This window comes from Rhodnius prolixus, unplaced genomic scaffold (assembly GCF_049639745.1).
Source record: "Rhodnius prolixus isolate KJV_2025 unplaced genomic scaffold, Rpr scaffold_2, whole genome shotgun sequence".
NCBI classification, from domain to species: Eukaryota; Metazoa; Arthropoda; class Insecta; order Hemiptera; family Reduviidae; genus Rhodnius; species Rhodnius prolixus.
This window is the reverse complement of record NW_027411592.1, coordinates 32,682,568-32,703,367: the sequence shown is the minus strand read 5'-3', so window position 1 is coordinate 32,703,367 and position 20,800 is coordinate 32,682,568. Positions and strand designations below refer to the sequence as shown.

The 20,800-nt window shown below is 33.6% G+C and overlaps 1 protein-coding gene across 13 annotated transcripts in view; it reads right to left on the bottom strand.

The window, feature by feature from the left end:
* Sh (Potassium voltage-gated channel protein Shaker) overlaps positions 1–20,800 on the bottom strand; it is an 820,486-nt gene that overhangs the window by 32,443 nt on the left and 767,243 nt on the right. For 9 of the 13 annotated variants that reach the window (XR_012455544.1, XR_012455543.1, XR_012455542.1 and 6 more), the window contains 2 exons: positions 13,507–14,150; positions 1,465–1,594 (listed from right to left, as the gene is read on the bottom strand). Coding sequence is in view for 7 of the 13 variants with exons in the window: in XM_074118980.1 (XP_073975081.1) it covers positions 1,465–1,594; positions 13,507–14,150 (774 nt within the window). In the remaining 6 variants the exon portion in view is untranslated. Of the gene's footprint in view, positions 1–1,457; positions 1,595–1,618; positions 1,749–13,506; positions 14,151–20,800 lie in introns of all 13 variants that reach the window. The other 4 variants (XR_012455548.1, XR_012455547.1, XM_074118978.1 and 1 more) reach the window with 3 other exon arrangements.

Sequence of the window (20,800 nt, the reverse complement as noted above, 5' to 3'; positions counted from 1 at the left end):
ACAAGGCTGAAGCAATATTCCGCTATATCAACAAAATATTTACTTTTTTTTTTTTTTTAAATACGATCATGCCATGCAAATCACAAGAGAAGCTGGTGATTCCCTTAGCAATCACCTCATCTTCTCAACTACCAATAGAAGTTAAAAATATAAAGAAGAAGCTCCAAATTAAAATAAACAGTATTAAACATAAACTCTTAAAAATTAAAATAAAAGTTTAGTTAATAAAAGAAAGTAAGATATGTAAAATTAATGTGTGAATAACAACGTAAGTGCAGGATTTCCAAAAAAGCTACAAACAAAGCGCTGAATGTGATCAGGAGCCACCTCCTACACACGTCCACACTGTAGTTTCAGAAAATTCTTTGTTCTCCATTTCAGAGACTTTACATATACATATATATAATTATCAATTAAAGAACTTAAGTGAAGACGAGCGATTGCCACTGGATAGAAAAAAGGGTTATATATATATATGTATTAAAATACGGGCTCAAGCAAAACAGTTCATATCACCGGCTTACAACATCGAAGAAAAAGACATGATAAAGGCACAGAAAATGGAAAATACACAGATTTTGTTGTTGTTTGGGGATGATTGAGTGAGAAAAAAGAGAAAAAGAGAGAAAAATAAAAGAAAAATGAGTAAAAATAGAAAGATAAAGATGGGATTGAAAGGTGTAGGGTGACAGTAAAACACGCAAAGTGGCTTCGACCGGAACTAGAGTTTGTAAGAGTAAAGGAAGAAACACACAGTACAACATTTAGGGCTGGGACTGATGGGGTAAGGTACAATGCATTCTGCAAGCGTCCCTTACGACCCAAACACTAGTCAAAATACTGAAGTACATCGTCATGCATTTAACAGCACATTCTTTTCATTTTACACAAATAATAATACTCAATTAATAAAAAATATAAAATAAACCGAATCTTAATGTGGAATGCATTGCAATGTTAATTATTATTAATATTTTCATTAAATTAAAGGGCAGAGAGCACGAATTCCTTAAAATTATTTACGATTTTTATTATGAAATCGATCCGAATTTGATAGAAGAAAGGATAAATGGATGAAATGGGTCGTTCGCGGTAATAAACAAAGAATTTTCTTCAACATCCATCCTCGTCTTACAGTCTGTGGGCGGCCTAAGGCTCGCTTACTACGCGGCAGACAACCTTTCAAATCAGGGAGTCACTGCAATCAAAACTAAGGGGTGAGTTATAAATCAAATTTCTTTTAAAATTAAAAACAGGTAATAAAGAACGGTACATGACATTGTAATAATGGGATGCAGAATATGTAATTTTATTTTTATAAAAAATATTAAAACAAAAAAAAGAATCGTACGAAAAACTAAAAATGTGAAAAACAAAAAAAAAATATCAAAAAAACTGGTAGATAAAACCAAAAAACTAAAAAGGGCAAACTAAATTCGTTAATTGAAATAGAGTACATCATACGTCATGTCCCCATATCCCACGGTAGTCATTGTCACAACCGCCCACCAGAACGCGTCAGGGATAGACTTGAAGAATGAATTTTCCGAGCCGGCTTCCGCAAAGTAGACGGCGCTTGAGAATAGCACCACACCTGAAAGAATGGTTGATAAGTTACCTCATGTCACCATATCCGACAGTTGTCATAGTGACCACAGCCCACCAGAAGGCGTCTGGAATCGACTTGAAGAATGACAGTTCAGAGCCTGCCTCGGCAAAGTAGACTGCGCTTGAGAAGAGAATCACTCCTGCAACACGCTAGCCAATGCATATCTCCATTCTCGCATACTGCGCTCGCACATACATACTAACGCGCACTCTAGGTATGCAATAGCTTTTGCACACCACTAACACACACAATTGGCCACAACAAAACAGCTATAGCCGTCTCCAATGCGGAGACTAGGCTGCTGTCTCCAACATTGCTAACTCAGCACGGCTAACACATTTTTAAAACAGTAGCGTACCCAGGTATGGTGACACACTTTATTTCTTTTTTATGTAAACAACCTTCTGAAATATTCATTGATTAAAAAATATTTATAAGTACTTACAGTGACTACAACGAATGTTTTTAGTTACAAAAAAAGAAAAAGTATTTCAAGGGATGGTTTGATGATTCCACATTATGGATCCTCCATTAAACAATTTCGCTCATTAGTTTGTGGTATTTTAATTTTGAAAGCTTCCTACAGAATGAAACAGATCGATATATTTACAGACAAACAGCATTTTGAGTGTTACAAGATTACAGCTGCAGAACTTAGAATGAGGGTACCCAGTTAAACAAATTTTATTATATGTGGATTGACTGAACATTTTTGAAAATTATGCTTTTGAAGGTAAGAGCAGAACTAGTTAAAAGTACATCTCATTGGTGTGCAAAAAGAGAAATTTCATTCCAAGATTTCCCACGTACAGAACACAAAATCTTGAATTAAAATTGAAAGTAATAAAACAAATCTAAATATCGCAAATAACGGGCGCAAAGGCGTGATCACACGTGCCACTTTCTCTTAATGCTATTCCATTCAAGATTCTAATTTATCTTCTTCAAATTCCCAACTTTGAGTCAAGTTCAATTATAAGTAAGGCCATACTTTATACTGAAATATAGCCTTACAGGGAAGCCTACCCCAGATTCTCTTAAACGAATTTTTCTCGAAAAATGTTAAATAAATGCGTATTTACGAATTTTACACATAGTTTTAGGAGCCATTTGCGAGAATTAATCTCTTAATCTTGAACTACCCAAATTTGGAAATTTAGCTCTACATTTGATTCTTTTTTTGATACCTCTTCTTCTTATTTTTTTAAATTTAAGGCGTGTCAACATCTGAGTCAATGGCGTCAGGAACTTTTTTTCTGTGCAATGGCGACTCCGGACAGTCTCTTGTCGCAGACAACACTGTCCACCAACGAGCATTGTTCCTAATAAGCTTCTCCCACCAAGTTTGGCTTGCTGTAATTAGTAAACAGCTAATCGTATAGGCGTTCGAGGACAATGTGGCACTATACCACAGTGGCTGCAGATCCTCTATGAGGGAACCATTCTGTAGCTCTGCCAGAGTCACTGCAACGTGCGTATGCACGTTTGAGAAAGAAAGGAATAGAGTGTAAGAAGTAAGGAGAGAATTATGACAAATTATATTATATGAGAACCATATTTATTCGGCACTGTGTATTATTTATTGTAATTAGATATTAATATTTAAAATGAATTTGATATGATGATATCGTGTGAATGTATGATAGTCTCGGCGTTGAGTGTGAGCAATAATGGCGATGATGACGAATGTTGAATTCTGGAGAAACGTGTTGGATTTCAAGTCGTGAAGTTAACTCGACGTCGCCTCGTTAAGATTAAGCAGTTTAATTAATGTAATTTAGATCAGAGTGGTTTCTTGTCTGAGTGGCTCTTTATGCAGACTCAAATGAAGAGGGAAAGTGCGTCTATTGGTCCAGGGCCAGAGGCTGCAGAGAGTGGTTTCTCCTTCCCATTCTTAAGTCAACAGCTCTTCTAGACGGAAATGTCTTTTTTTCACACCGGAGGAATCTCTTCAACTCTCGTTGATTGTTTCTCTTGGACATTGGACGACGATCTGTCCCATTAGACGGTACCTACGATTATCGAGCAACCTAGTAAACCTTACCACTCAAGATGAATTCTGTGACGGATAAAAATCAGTTCCTGTGTTTGCTTAAAAAAACATTTGTGTCCTGAAGTAGGTAGACCGTAATTGTATTGATTAAAAGAGGACACCAAATCTCTTCGAAATAGTTTGAATGACTCTCTCTGATAACAACATTTATCTACGAAGCCATTGTAATTTCAATGAAATCTAGATTTGATTTATTACTACACTTTCCACTTGGAAACATGCAAGTTAAAGAGATGTGGGCAACGTCCAAAAAACCTTCGTTTTTGGAAAATATTTCTACATCACACCGCATTTAACATAGAAATATGTTCGTCCAAATCATTAGCTGAATGTTGGGCTTTTGCTATTTTAATTTTTTTTTATGTTATTAGGGCTAACACATTAAAAGTAAATTAACAGACAACCCTCTACCATCCCGCAACATTAGATTATTGTAGACTTACCGACATAAATATTTTAGAAATAATAGTATTGGAATAAAGTTCTCTGTTTGTGGACACCACTCGCTTTCCAGGTTTGGAAAAAATGTTTTTTTTAAAAGTAAGTTTCAACAAGAAAATGAAACAAATGTTTCACATTATGAACCGAAACTTACAAAATCAGTCTCAATTATTCAGTAAAACTATACAATAGAATTTAACTCCAGTAAATAGATTCTTTACGTACATGTGCCGTGATTGCAATTTCTCCAGAACTATACAAAATCAATGGGCTAGTTTGTGTTTCTGAGTGAAAAGAATGAGTGAAAGTCAGAACAACGTCAGTGAATCGACTTAAATCGACGTTTTGACAGAATAAACTTTGAAGTTTTAAACGAATTTTTCCCATAAAATAGTTTCAAGGAATTTTTTATTTTCAAGGAACAAGAGTAAGTCAAGTGAGCATTTCGAATCAAACGTTTAATTTTGTATTTTTAACTGAACCATCCCGCATAGCCACGCCCTGAAGAAGGCAATAAATTTGCCGAAACGTTGGCACAAAGAAGGAGTTGAATTTTGCTCTGGACCCATTCCTCGCTAAATTGAATCTTTAATATATCTACGCTATTCATTTACATACACGAAATTTAATATTATCGTTAATGCCGACTCGAGCAAATTAAGAAACTATTAAAAACCAAAAGACAATAAATAAATAAAATAAAAATAGCTGAATAACTGTGCGCTAAAATCTAGTGAAACATGGGATCTCTTGGATTTGAAACTTCATTTTGTAGTTTTATGTGTAGCTGCAACATATTTAATGTACAAACACATTTGTACTTTCATATTTGTGGGCTCAGCATATATTTCAAAAAAATGTCTTTAATGCGCATGTTCAGTTTCAAAAAAAAAAAAAAACTAGTTTCTTTAGAAAAGAACCTATTTGCCGCAAGTTAACTTTAGCGATTATGTTTCTTTAAATAGTTTTTACCCATTTTGTAAGTTTCGGCAAATAATGTAAAACATTTGTTGTTTCATTTATTTGTTGAAATTGGCAAAAACAAAACATTTGTTTTCTTTTACTGGCAAGAGAGAGAGAGAAAAAATTACTTTTTCTTTTTTCCTTTTTCTCACTAAGACGCCAAATTTTTAATATCTGACTTTTACCGTAAATATCACTTTTGTGCCTTCTTGATAAAAATAAACAAAGAAAATGTTTTTAACAAATTGATTTGCGCTTGCGCAGAAACTCTAAATTAGTTATTTCATTGAGCGATTGTACTTTTAGTCACAATTAACCATCGGCAGGGAAATGCCACTTTTCTTAAAATTATTTTTCATTTTTTTTTTGCAAGTTTCTCAAAAACGGTTTTTCGTATGACTATTTTTAAGCTAGATATACTTACTTTATTTGGAGTAGTTCTTCAAATTTTATTTGAAAGATTTTTTCTGTAAAATTTGACTAAGGTCATAACTGTTCTTTCCTATCAATCAATCATCCATTAAATATTCATAAGAATTAAATGTATATCTAAAATTATAAATTTGAGAAAACTTGGCAGACTGAAAGTACCGTTTAACTGAATAGATTTTTATAGGATTTGCGGTTTTCCAAAAGTGGTATTTTGAGTGAACATGTATGAAATTGAACTCAACTTTTCTAAAGTATTAAGAAATACTAATTACGTAAGATAGTAAGAGGAATATAAGCAAATTTCAAATTTAGTATTTAATTTATACTGCTACTGTTTAGTATAATTTAGGCGCCACGGTAGCCGAACGGTTAGAGGCGAGACCTGCAAAGCTAATATGCATTGTGGTACTGGGTTCGATTCCCGGTCTTAGGCCTTGAATTTTATTTAATGGTTAATAAAAGAAATTTACAGTAAAGTATGTTTGCTAGTCACCTCCGTCCACGACACCTAATTTGGTAGTTGGACGTAAAGCCCGCCTGAAAAACAGGCAATTATTTTACTTTACTTACTGCCACTAAAGTTGGTACAAATTTAACTATGCTAAAGTTTGCTTGCGTGCTTTCCTCTTAAGCGAACCCCTCTCTCACGTAGGACTAAAAAAAAAAATATTTTAATAAAAGCTTTAGATGTACGTTAAGATTAATGGGTATGCCGAACTTTAGACTAAATCGTACTAGCCAATAAAATCCTAAGAAAATGGAAAAATCAGTTTATTCAAGTGGTACTTCCAATTGTGGAATTTTCCTCAAACGTTAAGTTTAAAAACTATTTAATATGAAGCCACGTAAACAGTGTGTATCAAAGAGAGAACCATACATTACTAAGAATAGAACTGCAGAGGGGATTCTTCAATGGCCGCCTCCGAAGTTTCTTATTAAAATTGATGTGAAATATTGTTTTAAATAAAGTTCTAGATCTATCTACGAGTAAAGTAAAGTAATAGCCCAAATTTAACGTCCAGCTGCCAATTAGGTTGTGTCCTGGGACGGAAACATATACTATTAACCATTTTTTCTGACACATAAAAAGTATCTACACGCTGGATTGGAACTAGGGTTCTCCATTTACTAATCTATCTTTTTAACCACTACACCAACACCTCTAAAGTAAAGTTTATAAGAGTACTGCAGAACATTGTAATAATTAGTGTCGAGAAAGTTTTAAAAAAGAAAAAACTCCTTCAGTTAAGGATTGGAGAGAATTTGACCGTCTAGTGATGGTGCCCAAACGAAATGTAAAGTTTGAAATGTTATCTGATTCAGTGGACTAGAAAACAAAAATTATTTGAATGTTGTGCTAGAACTTTAATAAAAAAAAAGTCCATTTTAAAACAACTGTCGCTGCTCCCAAAAGCAGCATTCTAATTAGGGCCTCCAAATAAACGAAGAGAAAATGAAGAGTATTTGTATTGAAGTCGTGCCACGCCCGTTGAAGAGAACCTACAAGTCGGTCTGTACGTATTTCAGAAGGTAGAAGGAGTTCACTGCTATGGCTCACAAGACAACTCAACCCCCCCCCTAACTTTTACAGAAGATCAACAATAGGATTATGGCTGCTAATAACAGGTGTTTTCTAGGGCTTACTGAAGTAAAAGAAGAACAGTTTTACCTCTAGAAAGACTAAAGTCAGGGTGAATATCTGCCCAGATATGGTATTAAAGAGACTGTTCTCGAAAGAAGAGTAAAATAATAGGAAAACTTTTTTGTTAATTAAGGGGAGATAGGAAATATTCTCAGAAGGGTGGAAAACCGGGTATTTTTTTGGCAAAACTCAAGTCGTCCATTAAGGAGAAGGTGATGGACGGGGTCTTGTGGCTAGGGATGTCAAAGATTTTATTGGACGGTTTCTACAAAGTGGCAGATTTCTGAACATTGGAAGACCAAAGACTAAGCTGTTGGATTTCTGGGGTTGGAAAGCTACCGCAAAAAATCGTAAAATGGTTGAGGGCTTTTAGAGATGGCCAAGTTTTAAAGCTACTAAAATAGTTAAATGACTTTTTTTAAATAATTATGGTAAATCAACAAGGTATGGGTGGCGACTTACATTTGGGGTTTCTTATATCTCAGCAAATACGGGACATAATGCACAACAGCGTAGCTTACATACCGGAGAAGTAAATCTAAGTAAATTAATATAAGCAGGCACCAATGTATTTGGTAGATCTACTTGGAAGGTTGTAACATCCTAAATTTTTAAAGCCATTCTGAAGAAATGATTCGCTCCTCTCGTTAAAAAACTAAGGGCAGCAGAAGAGAGAAAACATTGAATTATTTTATCAACAAAAGTAAATAGCGCCGCTTTATAGAGCTAATCGCTCAGTTAGGTCATTAGGTAGGCCATTTTAGCGATTTGCCCCTCAAAATATATCGCGCCAAAGCGGTTCCGAGCGGTTTGGGATCCAGACATAGACCATTGGCAATTCACAAGACCATTGCATGCTTTAATTGTCCTAAAATACCCTGGCCAAACCAATGTTCTAATTTCAGCGGAGCCTAAATCTCACTATGCCCTTAACGAACATTTTTCCTGAACCTAAACATTCCTCCATGGTGGAGAACCTTTTCATTAAGTAGTTAATAAAAAGATAATTTGTGTTATTCATTTAGCGTTCATTATTATAATACGTTAATTTCCCTCTAGAAGTGTACTTCTTTTGAATTTTAATATCTTAAATACCTGTATGATATTAATAATAACAAAATCTGGGACCAAATCTGAAGTAAATCTGCTTTCCGGAAGTACCACTGAACAGATTTGTCAGTATTCTGAAATTTTCTCGAAAATAGATTCTGACATTATTTTGAAATTATAAATAGTGTTTACAAAACTAAATCTATATGGCGCCACGGTAGCCGAACGGTTAAGAGACTAGACCCGAAAAGCTAAGATGTATTGTTGCTGGGTTAGATTCCCGGACTGAATTTGGATTTTATTTAATGGTTAATAAAAGAAATTTACAGTAAAGTATGTTTGCTAGTCGCCTCCCTCCACGACACCTAATTGGTAGTTGGACGTAAAGCCCGCCAGAAAAACTGAATCTATAATTTATTTCTAAAACAAAAATTTGCCCAAAAAGTTAGATTACGGTTATACGACTGTTAGAGGGAATAATCTAAATGTGATTTCTGTGTTATTTCCGGTTCTATATTTTGCGCACTTCGTTAATGAGGATTAATTAATACAACACTGAGCTTAAGAGAACCGGTAGTTCCTGTTTACACTTACATTCGAGATTTCCTGTAAACTTTGTAATACATATTATATTACGTTAAATTAGATTTTTATAATTTTTACTTTTTTTCTCTTTCCAGAAAAATTCGTTTCTCTTCGTTTGGAGAGATGTGGTTAACAGGTTACATTTCTATATAATTTTGGTTTGTATCAGGTGTGTAATGTTGGTAAGAATTGAATATGAACCAAATATATGGAATCCCAATGAAGTGGTAAGTATATAACCTTGAGGATAGTGGTAAGAAAAAGTCATGTGAGCGTCACACCAGATTATTCTGTTTTGTTCAAGGCCACTAAATGTCATGCAATTAAGTAATTCCGCTTAACCTGAAGTCAAAACAGATTGATATGAACTGGAATGATGTAAGAATAATATATTGACTTTATGAAGAAATTGTATCGAGTGAGTTCAATCCCAGGGTTTTTTTTTAATTTTTTTTTTTTTTTTTTTTTTTTTTGTAACATTTGCGGTGAAGTTGCGGTCACTGTTTCAATACTTCGATGCGCAGTATCACTTGCAGATTCATCAGGTGTGGTTTTATTCATTATTATTATTATATATAATAAGTTATCTACAAAAGAAACAACAAAAAAAAAATCTAATTATAAAGATTATGTAAAAATTATCATAACCATATTCGTTTCATTGTACACTATACTACATTAAATATGAAAAATGAATGAATTAAAAAAAGAATAACAAAAAAATCAATAAATTAAAAGAAATGAGATGATTTGAATGTAATATTCCGTTTTACACCCCATCCCTTGGGTACGCTACTGCTTTGCAAACTCAAGCACTACGTCCGTGGGGAACACAACAGTTTATGTAAATTTACATTTATTATTTATTTTATTTTTATTTATAATAACAATGTTGAATAATATAATAATAATAATAATAACGGAATTGATAAAAATATTAATTTATAAAATTTCCATCAAGTACATTATATTATTGTGTTCACCGCGGAGTTAGCGAAAAAAATATTTTTAAAACATCCCACAGTTTTAATATTTGTATTAAGGTAAAAAAACTATAGATTATAGAATTATAGCTTGTAAATATAGTTCTTAGTATTTGTGTTGGAAATCTTCTATAGTTTATAAAACAAATTTAAACTGTGAAATATTTGTGGAATGCATATTTATTTATATTAATATATGGAATAGAGCAATTTTTTATATTAATTTTTCTAATTTTTAATATGTATTTTGTCAAATGTGGTTATTTTCTAAATGTTATTTGCATTTCCATGAGTTATTTTTAAATAATTTTTATCTATACTATATATAAATGGATCTTTCTTTTTTTAAATTATTTTAATTTATTTATTAATTTTTACTATACTGCGTAAAAACCATTGCTACGTTACTAAACTGAAAATAAATAATGTAACTATTATTAATAATTTTATGAATGAAATCGTTAATCCACTCTACTATAATAAAAAAAATCTAAATTCTACTTGAGTGGAATTCTATTATTCAACCCCTAATTAGTAAAGAAAAACAAAGAAGTAAATTAACCCGTTGCCGCAAATGACGGCTATAGCCGTCCGATCTTTGTTGATATGTAGGCAAACGACGTCTATAGCCGTCGTGCACATTTTAATTAATAAAAAAAAGTACAGCGTTAGTACGAAGTGTACTAACGCATACACTTGTTAATTATTGAATAATACATTAAAAAAGAGAGTAAAATATGGCATAAAACTATTTGAACTTAATACGCCGGACGGATATGTGCTAAATATTGAAATTTGTGAAGGAAAATCACATAACATAGAGAAAACATCCAAAACAAGTAATCTTGTTTTACGTTTAATGCAGCCATATTTGAATAAAGGACATCATCTCTTTATGGACAATTTTTACAACTGTGTCGAGCTGTCAAAAAAGAGCTGCTAAAACATAAAACACACACAACCGGAACGCTTCGTCCTAACAGAAAAGGTAATCCTCAAGAAGTAACAACAAAGAAGTTAAAAAAGGGCGAATATATATGGCGTAGACGAGGTCAAATTTATGTATCGAAATGGCGAGATAAACGGGACGTTCTGTCCATAACAACAAATCATCATCCGGAAATAGTGGAAGTTACTAACAAATTTGTACAAAAGAAGAATAAACCAAATGATTTAGCCGAATACCGAATATAAAAGTGCGTTTCTGAGCACGATCATCAAATTAAAAGTATGCGGCAACGGGTTAAATCCCTTAGATTGAATTGATGCCATTATTTTTTTTAGCATACTTAAGTTTAAGCATCTCTGCTTCTTTGATCATTAAAAAAATATATAGTAAGAAGCTCTATAATAATATATTGAGTATAGATTAATATTATTTAATAAATTCAAATAATATCTAGATTTCCTGTATACCCAGTAGGTAATATATATTTTTTTAATTTGCTGAAAAGTAATTTATTATGAAAGTAAAAAATAATTTATTAATTAGACGTGGCATAAAATATGACTGATAAGATACATTTGTATGTCTCAAATAAACTAATATTATTTAAATCGGATAACCTTATCAACAATATCGTTTAGAATGAGATGAATATGACAAAATTAGTGTATCATATTTATCTTCTCTTTAAATTAATGGTAAATAATTATTAGTTTTTTTTATTAAAATTTCGAAGAAATAAGTGAAATTAAGTAATATTATAGTTTAAGGCAACTCTAATTGATTACTATTATTGTTTTTATGGGCGATCCCTCTATTTGTACTATAATATTGCTTATTTCATCTCTTTCACTTGAAATAAACTTAAATTTAAATTTTATAAAGTGTGAAAAGAATTTTCAGAAAGTTGTAGTTCAGAATATTTTTAATTAAATTTTGGGTGTTTTAGGGGAAAGTTTTTTTCGGGTTCTCTGGGGAGTTGCAAATAGAAAAGAAGGAGACGTTAATGGTACTGCTGGCCCATCAAAGGAATCCTGATGAACTTCAAACCAAGTTCACTGCAGGAGTGTCTAAAATTTTATGCAATATTTAACTAATGATTTTCAACTCACGATGGTACTTATTAATAAAGAATTTAAAATCTATTAAATTTATAATATTACATTACTTTGTTGGTACGATTATTGTAAACATTTCAAAAATAATTACTTTCGTCGTTGGTGATTGTACAAATGTTCCATAACTGTTCTATACAGTACTGCTAGTACATGTAACTGATCTCATATTTTAAGTTATCACACAAAGAAAATAATTTAATATAATAAGTTTGATAGATCATTAAATGCATTATTAATGAATATATCTTAAAATTTAAAATTATAAGTTAGTAATAAGTACAGTACTGTCAAGAAACAAGATTTTACCCAGTGACCTAAAACATTGCAATCGGAAGAGACCTGACACAACAACATTACAACAGATTCCACAACCTACTGGGTATCACTAACATGTCCTCACATCCCTGATTATCCCATATATCATCGACCAGACGGTTCCTGTCTAGGAAGGAGGTAATTTTTCTCAAGCCAGTACAAAACAAATGTACACCTCAGCATATTTACTAATTGCTTTATTTTGCAGTTTGTAAATAACCATAAATTGATAAATTTTGATTAATTACGCTTCTAAAGTTCAGCTAATCCAAACTTAATCCAATAATCTACTCAAGTGTTTTCTTCGTAGTTAGAGTACGTCTTCAGAAGTACTGAAATGATTTCAAAAAATATTTAATATTGCAAACTTGAGAGAAGTGAACTCTCTTTTATGAGGATATTACTTGAGTTCTTGCGATAAAGTACATTTTCCTCACTTGTACAGTAAATAACAAAATATGTTTGAGGGTAATGTAAAAACTTCAAAAATAAAGGTCCAGTTTTGCCACAAATATGGCCAAAGCCGTAGAAATATTCCTTCTTCGCATTTAGAAGATTGAAATTGGATTCAGTGTTCCATTATAAAGTGAACAGACATCTTCAGAAATAAAGCCAATGAATGTTAGATAAATGATTTCTAATTAAAATATCTAATTCTCAATTATATCACAAAATAAGTTGTAGGTGGTTTTCTTCGTTAGTATTCAGAATTTTGCGACCGCCCGCAAAGATCACTAGGGGGGATTTCCATGGCTTTCATGGTATCACTTCAAGCCTTTGTTGCAAAGTCTATTATTTTGGTAACTAACTATCTATAAGGGCGATTCATTTAGATTTAGAGCCACCACTTCTAAATTATATAATAATTGGTTGAATATAATACAATCCCGGCCTTCCACTTCATAATGAATAGTACATTGCTCATGTGGAATGTTACGAAGGAAGTGGCAATATCTTGATAACTGCGATTCAGTATTTAAAAGAAAGCAGACAAGAGATAACTGAACACATTAGTAATATCAAAAGTTTTATTGCTGTGTTGGACGGGCAGATAAAAAGGGGGTGCGCTGTCACCTGGTCGCCCAAGCATCCGCGGTAACCATGGCAACGCAAGCATTGATTGGCTTCCGGCCAGGCCTGTGACGTCATGCACCGGCGTTGCCACATGCCACAACCTCCTTAATATTGTCGCCCCGCTTTGGATACACCCTGGACTCTGAACTACAACCTCTGTACTAGTTCTGTAGTATTGGCACACTTTTCAAAATACTTATTTCTTTGCGACCATATAATTTTATGGTCTATTTATTAATGAAATTTAAGATAAAGAAACAAAAAAATCACTTCACTGAATTTCACTAATACATACCTATAAACAAGAAAAATATAAGCAACCCAAGTTCTCTCATCGAAGCTTTCAAAGTTCGCCCGAGGATTTGTAGTCCTTTCGAATGCCGCGATAACTTGAATATTCGAAACACTCTCACTAATCTAATCACTCTGAGAATGGCTAAAGACATCGCTTGGTTCGTACTTTTGTCCTGTGGGCTAACTGGGGCCTTGGGAATATGCGTCGTGTCTTCCTCTTCGGCCACCACGGTCGCCAGCGTGATGAAATAGGGAATGATGGCGATGATGTCGATGATATTCATAACGTCGCGGAAGAAATTTAGTTTGTTCGGGCAGGCGAGGAACCGCACGGACAGCTCGAACGTAAACCATATAATACATATAGTCTCTATGAGGAAGAACGGGTCTGTAATATCGGGCACTTCGTCCTCTTCTATCTTGGTACCGTTTGTCGTCGTGTTGAACACTTTGTAGTGCTTAAATTCTGGCAGGGTCTCGAGGCAGAAGATGACGATGGAGAGGAGGATGACGAAGACGGAGATGATGGCCACCACGCGGGCCGCTTGCGAGCTCTCCGGGTATTCGAATAATAGCCACACCTTCTTCTGGAACTCATGGCTTGGAAGAGGCTTCTCCTCCTCCTTGATGAAGCCTTCGTCCTCCCTAGAACATATTTGCAAATAATGTTATTCAAATTACTTTGTCGATAGGATACAACAGGGAGCTGGCAAGCATTTACCACAAAGTGGAACTGGTGAAGACTGAAGTTAGTTTATCCATAAACTGAAACTAACAAACAAAACTATTATTTGAATCTCTGATACAAATAAATGAAAGCTATAATAAAAGACTTAATCTATATTGATAGATCTCTATTCGCTTTTCTAATTTGTGACTTCGTAAAGCCTTTGGATTATTCTTCACATCATAAAGAACGTTATTATTGCTTACTCTAACCTTCTACTATTATATAACCTAATGAAAAGATAATGTTAATTGCAACTCCGATCAAAAACTGATATATCTAGTTTGTATAACTGTGTAAATTGGATGCGAATGCATTCGGTTACTTTTGGTTTAAAACAAGCATTAGTCAGTTTTAACCACATACAAACGGACTGTTCCAACAACGTATGTGTTTAGATAGAGGACCGTTGAGGAAAATAAAAGAGGGGATGTGGGAGAGATAAAATCAAACCAAAGATGCAGAAATAGGAGTAATTAAGAGAGTTTTAGATGAGTAGACGCAACTTCTCTGTGTTTTCTCTTCTTTTGTGGGATGTTTCGGTTTAAAACCGACACCTTCAGCGATAAATTATATGTTAACATAATAAATATTGTGTTAAGATATATATGTCTTCTATTAACAGTCTTTTTAATCAGATAATAATGATCAAACTAGCGAATTGCAGTTAAATAAAATTGGGATAAAAGTGCAATTGAAAGGCAATAATTATTCATGCAAATGAGAAGGGAGAGGGGGTTTTTACCCCGAAACAATTTCACAACCAAAATAACCAAATACTAAATAATATATTTAAGAAGGGATCAGCTCAGTATATCCAGTATCCAGTATCATATATTGGATTCCAACGTCGAGATCCCGGGTTTGAACCCAGCTGCTGGCCCTTGCACTTTCAGATCACTGTCTAGATGCGGGCAGTGCTCTTGACAAAGCTCCGAATGACAATAACCTCAAATGTTGACGCGCCTTAAATTAATAAATAAACAAAAAATCATAATAATTTTATATAAATGAGAATATACATCATTCGGACCAGTAGAAGAAAGTTTAAAATCAACCTATTCTTATTTAAGCATAATGTTTAAATTCAATTATTAAATAATTAGTTTTATCGAGTTAAAAACAACTTTTAAGTGAATACAAGATAAGCACCACCCTTGTACTTCCACAAATACGAATGTTAATACAAAAAATAATATTAATTTATATAAGAAATCATATAATGTTTTGCTGCACTTAGATTGAAGATGGCATTATTAGAGCGAATAATCTTATTAGAAAACGATGGCCAGAATTGTTGACTAATCAAGAACCTCCTAATCAAAAAATAACACCAATTAAAGATATATAAAAACAAATTATATCAAAGATACCAATCAAAGAAATACTTGATAAGTAGTTAAGTAAGGTGAAAGCTTATTTACTAGGTGACACGAAGCACGTTACTGTAGTTGTTGGTACCATTTAGTCCATTAGGCTTTTTCCGAGCTTAAAGTGAGAATTAGAATGCTTAACTAGCTGTAGCAAGCCTTGAATTTCTTACTGCTCATTTGCTTCATATAGATTGGCCAAAGCTTCCATTACTACATCTATTGCAGACTATGAAGAAAAGTAACATTTAGAATTACTTTTTCATATACTTACAGTCAGAGAATCTGGAATAACCACTTTTTCAAGGAAGTTGACTTTTTGCGGTTAGCCAAGTCTAATAAAATCAACTACCCAAAATCATGTTTTTTCAACCTTTTTAAACTTATTGAGACCTAGGTTAACAATTCAAAGATACGTACGGAGGTGCAGAGTGGGTCCTGCTTCTCAAGACATGACAACTAAAGACAGAAACCTGTACACGAACGAGAATGCACACCGAAAATGACTGGAGGTGACAATAGCCAGATCATTGATGCCAACCATCGAATAAATATAAAAGATACCAAACATAAATATCACGGAATCCAAATGTAAGTAAATATTTTGTGACTTAGAGGCAAGATAGTTGTCAATAATATTGACTTGACAATATTGTCAAGACAATAAATCCTTTGCATTGGAATGACAACTTTTTTTTCTGTTAAATTGAGGGTATTCAGAGCAGTAAAAAATTCCTAAAATCAAGCCAGAACTCTAAGAGGGGCCTTACTTTGCCTTAAATGGATCGTGGTAAAGATGGAAGAAATCCCACTACCCAATCTCCATGTCCTTCCAGGTGGTTGCCAAAATGAACCGCTTCACTAATAGTAGGTGTGGTAAAAAATGCGGGATTGCTTCCATTTATGTAAAAGACTTTTCCTGGACGACAGTAAAAAGTGGAGTGTCCACTAAAACGCTCTCCTAAGAGATTGATTGCAAACTTATCCTTGGCAAACCTGGAAAAAGAAGAGAAGTTATAAAAAGCATTCGAGCCCAAGGTCTCCCTTCAAATGAGAATCGATGGAAACGTACATTGAAGCTCCAAAGCCGGATAGAGGAAACATACGTATCTAACTGCCCTACTGCTCTAAGGAGAGAAGATAGTCACAAGGACAATCCCAGAAAATGTATCACTGAATTTAAAAATGTTACAGAATTGTATAAGTGCTAGAAGTGGTCACAATCTCGTAATTAACATTGAATTACATTACTAAATGTATCTCAATGAACTTGAGATAAGTACGTATTTATGGAGGGATTAGCTAAGAAGTTAGGGCACCAAACCCTCATGCGGAGATCTAATGTCTTCTTCACCTAGAAGTTTCTTACAGCTTACAGACTATCCGGTTATGGATAGTAGTTGCCTCTGTTAGAATAGAATTCTGTGCGGAAGCAGTGCGCTAAAAAAACCTCCGAGTGACTGTGACCTTGACAATCGCGCCTTGAACAAATATTGATAGAAAAAAAAATATGGAAAAGTTACCACCATGCTTTGAAACAATGATTCAGCCGGATCCGAAAAACAAACATAGATTCGAATCCCAAAGTATTGGGCAAAGAGGTACTAAGTAGGACGGTTTACAGTGGTATGGCCGTCTACTTCCGCGATAAACACTAGCAGCGGCAAAACCACAGATTAATATCCAAGCAGTCTAGGTACGTTCTAGGTATCAGTTCACGTTAGTTATATGGGCTATCATACAATTGGGTGATGAAGGTCATGTGATCGCACTCTCATGGCTCCTTTTTCAACCTCATTCCATAGCCTTTCACGGCATCTGCTTTTAGAATGGTATATTACCTGTTATAACCCCTATCCATTGTAACCCAAACAATAATAACTGTACAAGTTTAAGAAAAGTGCGGTATTAGAAGGCTGTCAAAGCTAATACAGTACAACCTGGATTAACCGGGCTGAGCTCCGGCTATACCCCCACCCCGGAAAACTGAAATCCAGATTAAACCGGATACACAGTATTTCGATAATAAATAAATAAATTTCGATGATGTGGATTTTATCTTTGATAGATAAACAAATAAGTTTACGTTTAGCACCAACTTAACGGATTCCATTGCGTAAGTGAAATAAAAATTCGACCGAAAGGGCAAACGAAAGATGTTTTTTGTAGGACGAACTGATTAACACTGAAGACTAGCTTGAGATCAGGCTGCTCTCTGGGAAGATTAAAATAATGCTGATAATTTTCCATAAAAATATTAAATATAACCGTGAAGTTGAAAATCAACCATTTACGACACGTAAGTCCTATGGTCTTTTGTAAGACTGTGGTAAATCCCAAGAAATTCAGTACTAATTGCACCATATTTTGGGTTACATACATGCATAATGACCCTTCAAGAAAATCAGGTATAAAATAGTTACTGCCACGCCTACAGTTATGTTACATCGGAAGACAAAAACCTTTCCTGTCGCCACCGAAAATTAACTTTTGTTTCGGCGCCGATCCAGGTGTTCTTATGATGACTCAACATGATCCCGGTTAATCCGAATCCCGGTTAATCGAGGTTGTACTGTTTTTATGATAAAATAAAAAGTTACCTACAATATCTATCTTTCCTGCGATTACAAAAAAACACCTGAAATGAAGTAAAAAAACTGCTTCTGCAAACATTGGTAAAATAGAAATGTCACACCTGCTTAAGATAAGGAAAAGAAGTCCTAATTAAACCTGATAAATCAGGAGAAGATTCAGGAATCCTAAAAATTCGACTCAACATACAACTATTCGTTCAAATTGTAATCATTGTTACTATTTTACAAGAAACTTAAGATAAACGTCTAAAACAGCGCCTTAATCTTTTTGTATTTTCGCCCCGTTGTCTGTGATACATTTTTATTGCTCCTCCGCACATTCTAAAAAGAGCTTTCCTACCATATCTTACAAAAAGCTTTGTTGTGAAAGAGCGATCCAAAAGAGAGACATTTTTAGCTTAATGATTATTGTTTAAGTAGATACTTGCTGATTTTGCAATAAATATATAAATTTTTAATGGACAGTTTTTTCTTTCCTATAAATACGAAAGGTTGCGTGCCTTGCAGATAGTGAATCACTAATCCAAACGAATTTTTTTCTTAAGAAATGTGTCATTAGGTAAAGTAAGAATTCTATCTTTATTGAAGGCTAACAATCGAGAGTAACTGGGTCAGCCCAAAGCCTTAAACACAGGGTGTTGTACGAATTGGCTCGCTCTATCTGGAAGGTACTAAGTTGTAACCAATTACACTAACTAGAGGAAAGGACTGTCTCCATCAATAATAGCGTTTAAACTACTACCTATTTGTTGTATTTGAATTCAAACTGTGTACCAGAATTAGAATTCTTCCTGGTCATCTCAGATGAACAATTCTTGTAAATTTTGTATCTAATTATTAGCTGGGGGTTATGTAACCTTGCAAGCTAAGCACGAAACCATTGTACATAGGTTTCGACCAATCCGCAGCTTTGTGACCAGGAGCCATAATGAAAATTCCTTTAATTCAGTGCAGTCGGCAACAATCTAGCTATGTCCATTACAGATGTAACATCTGACTTCACTTCTCCCTGAAGAAGTGAATACAGTATGGTAACGTTTTAATTATATCTGTGTAGGCTGTAGAAGAGGTGATTATTTATTTTATATCCAATAATACATAGAGCAAACTCGTCTGACTTATTTGTAACTCAGTGTCGGCTGTTCCCTAAACAAATCTGGGCAGTTTAGCCCTATTGCGAGTCAAACTTTACAGGGTTTACACAGAATGGAATCCTGACATTGAAGCTTGATTATTAAGGCGAACTTTAAGGCTCTTCGAAGTTTTTAAGATCCTCTCCTATTTGAAGAGAAAATTCATTCGTCTTTCTCTTTAAATTTTTTCAATAATTTTCTAATTATATTTTGGATTTTCAATCTCTTTCAATATACTTCCATAGTGAAAGACTTTGTAGTGACATCAGTTTGTACATGGCTTTCAATTCATAAAAGTAACAAAAATCTTATTACTTTAAGTAAGTGAACATAAGCTTGTATTTGCTTAAAGTCTCACATACTTTCCAGTCACTTAGTACGTAATGAATGGCATTAGAATGCACCAAAAATGAATGGAATTAGAATGTAAGTTAGTAAAATTGATAAAAATGTGCGTTCATTACAACTGTCTGGTAGGAAGTTGTTTAAGGGTTGTACGTCAAAAGTTTTTGCAGCTGTAGGAAAAAGCGAAACGTTGAAAAACACCCAAATTTGACAATTTTTTTCTCTTTTTCTATAAAAGAGAAAATTCCCTAATTTTCTTTTAAATATAGGGCAAATCCTCTTTTATAATTGTAATTTTTTTTTTTTTTTGTGACAATCCAGATCTGATAGATTTATTGTAGTATAAGTTCGCTCCAAGAAGAAACAACCATCTAGAAAACAATAATAAATCCTTCTTAACTGAACAGTTTGGCGAAATTCCTTGCAAATGTTCATCACGAATCCAAACGGAATTTCCTGGATTTGAATTGTTTGCAACCGCCCTTTGTACCAGACAATTCCAAAATTATGAATGGAGGTTACTACGGCAACAGGAAAAACACAAATTTTCAACCGGATTCCATTAGGCTGGTTGCTTGTAGTGTTGAAACCAGACTCAGAACTGCACTACTTTATATCAAAATTGTATAATTTATAAAGCAAAATTTAGTTTTATCTGTATATTTGATTTAGTAGAATTTCCATATGATTCTTAACGATTAATATGATGATCAATTACTTTAAGCCATTATGGTGTATAATTTATAGTATAATGTCATGATTAAATGATATAAAATTTTGTATTTAATTTTTGGTTTGGGGTTGTTTAACCTTGCAAGCTAAACACGAACACGGCTGTAACGTGGCCATCAAAATATAGGACATGTGGACAAGTTGGCAGTGGTCTCATTCTGAAGAAGAAGCTCATCTTATAATTTTATTTAACATCCAAATTTGAAATATATTCAGCAATATCTGTTACACTCGAGTATAACAACAATTCACCAAGAACTACATAATTTTCATTTTACACCTGACTGCACCTCTTAAATCTTGAATTTAACTCTCAAATTTAGATTTTAAAATTGCAGATTCCCTCTAATGCTTTCATTATTAACAAATTACTCAAAAAAGTTGGCAAAAGAAT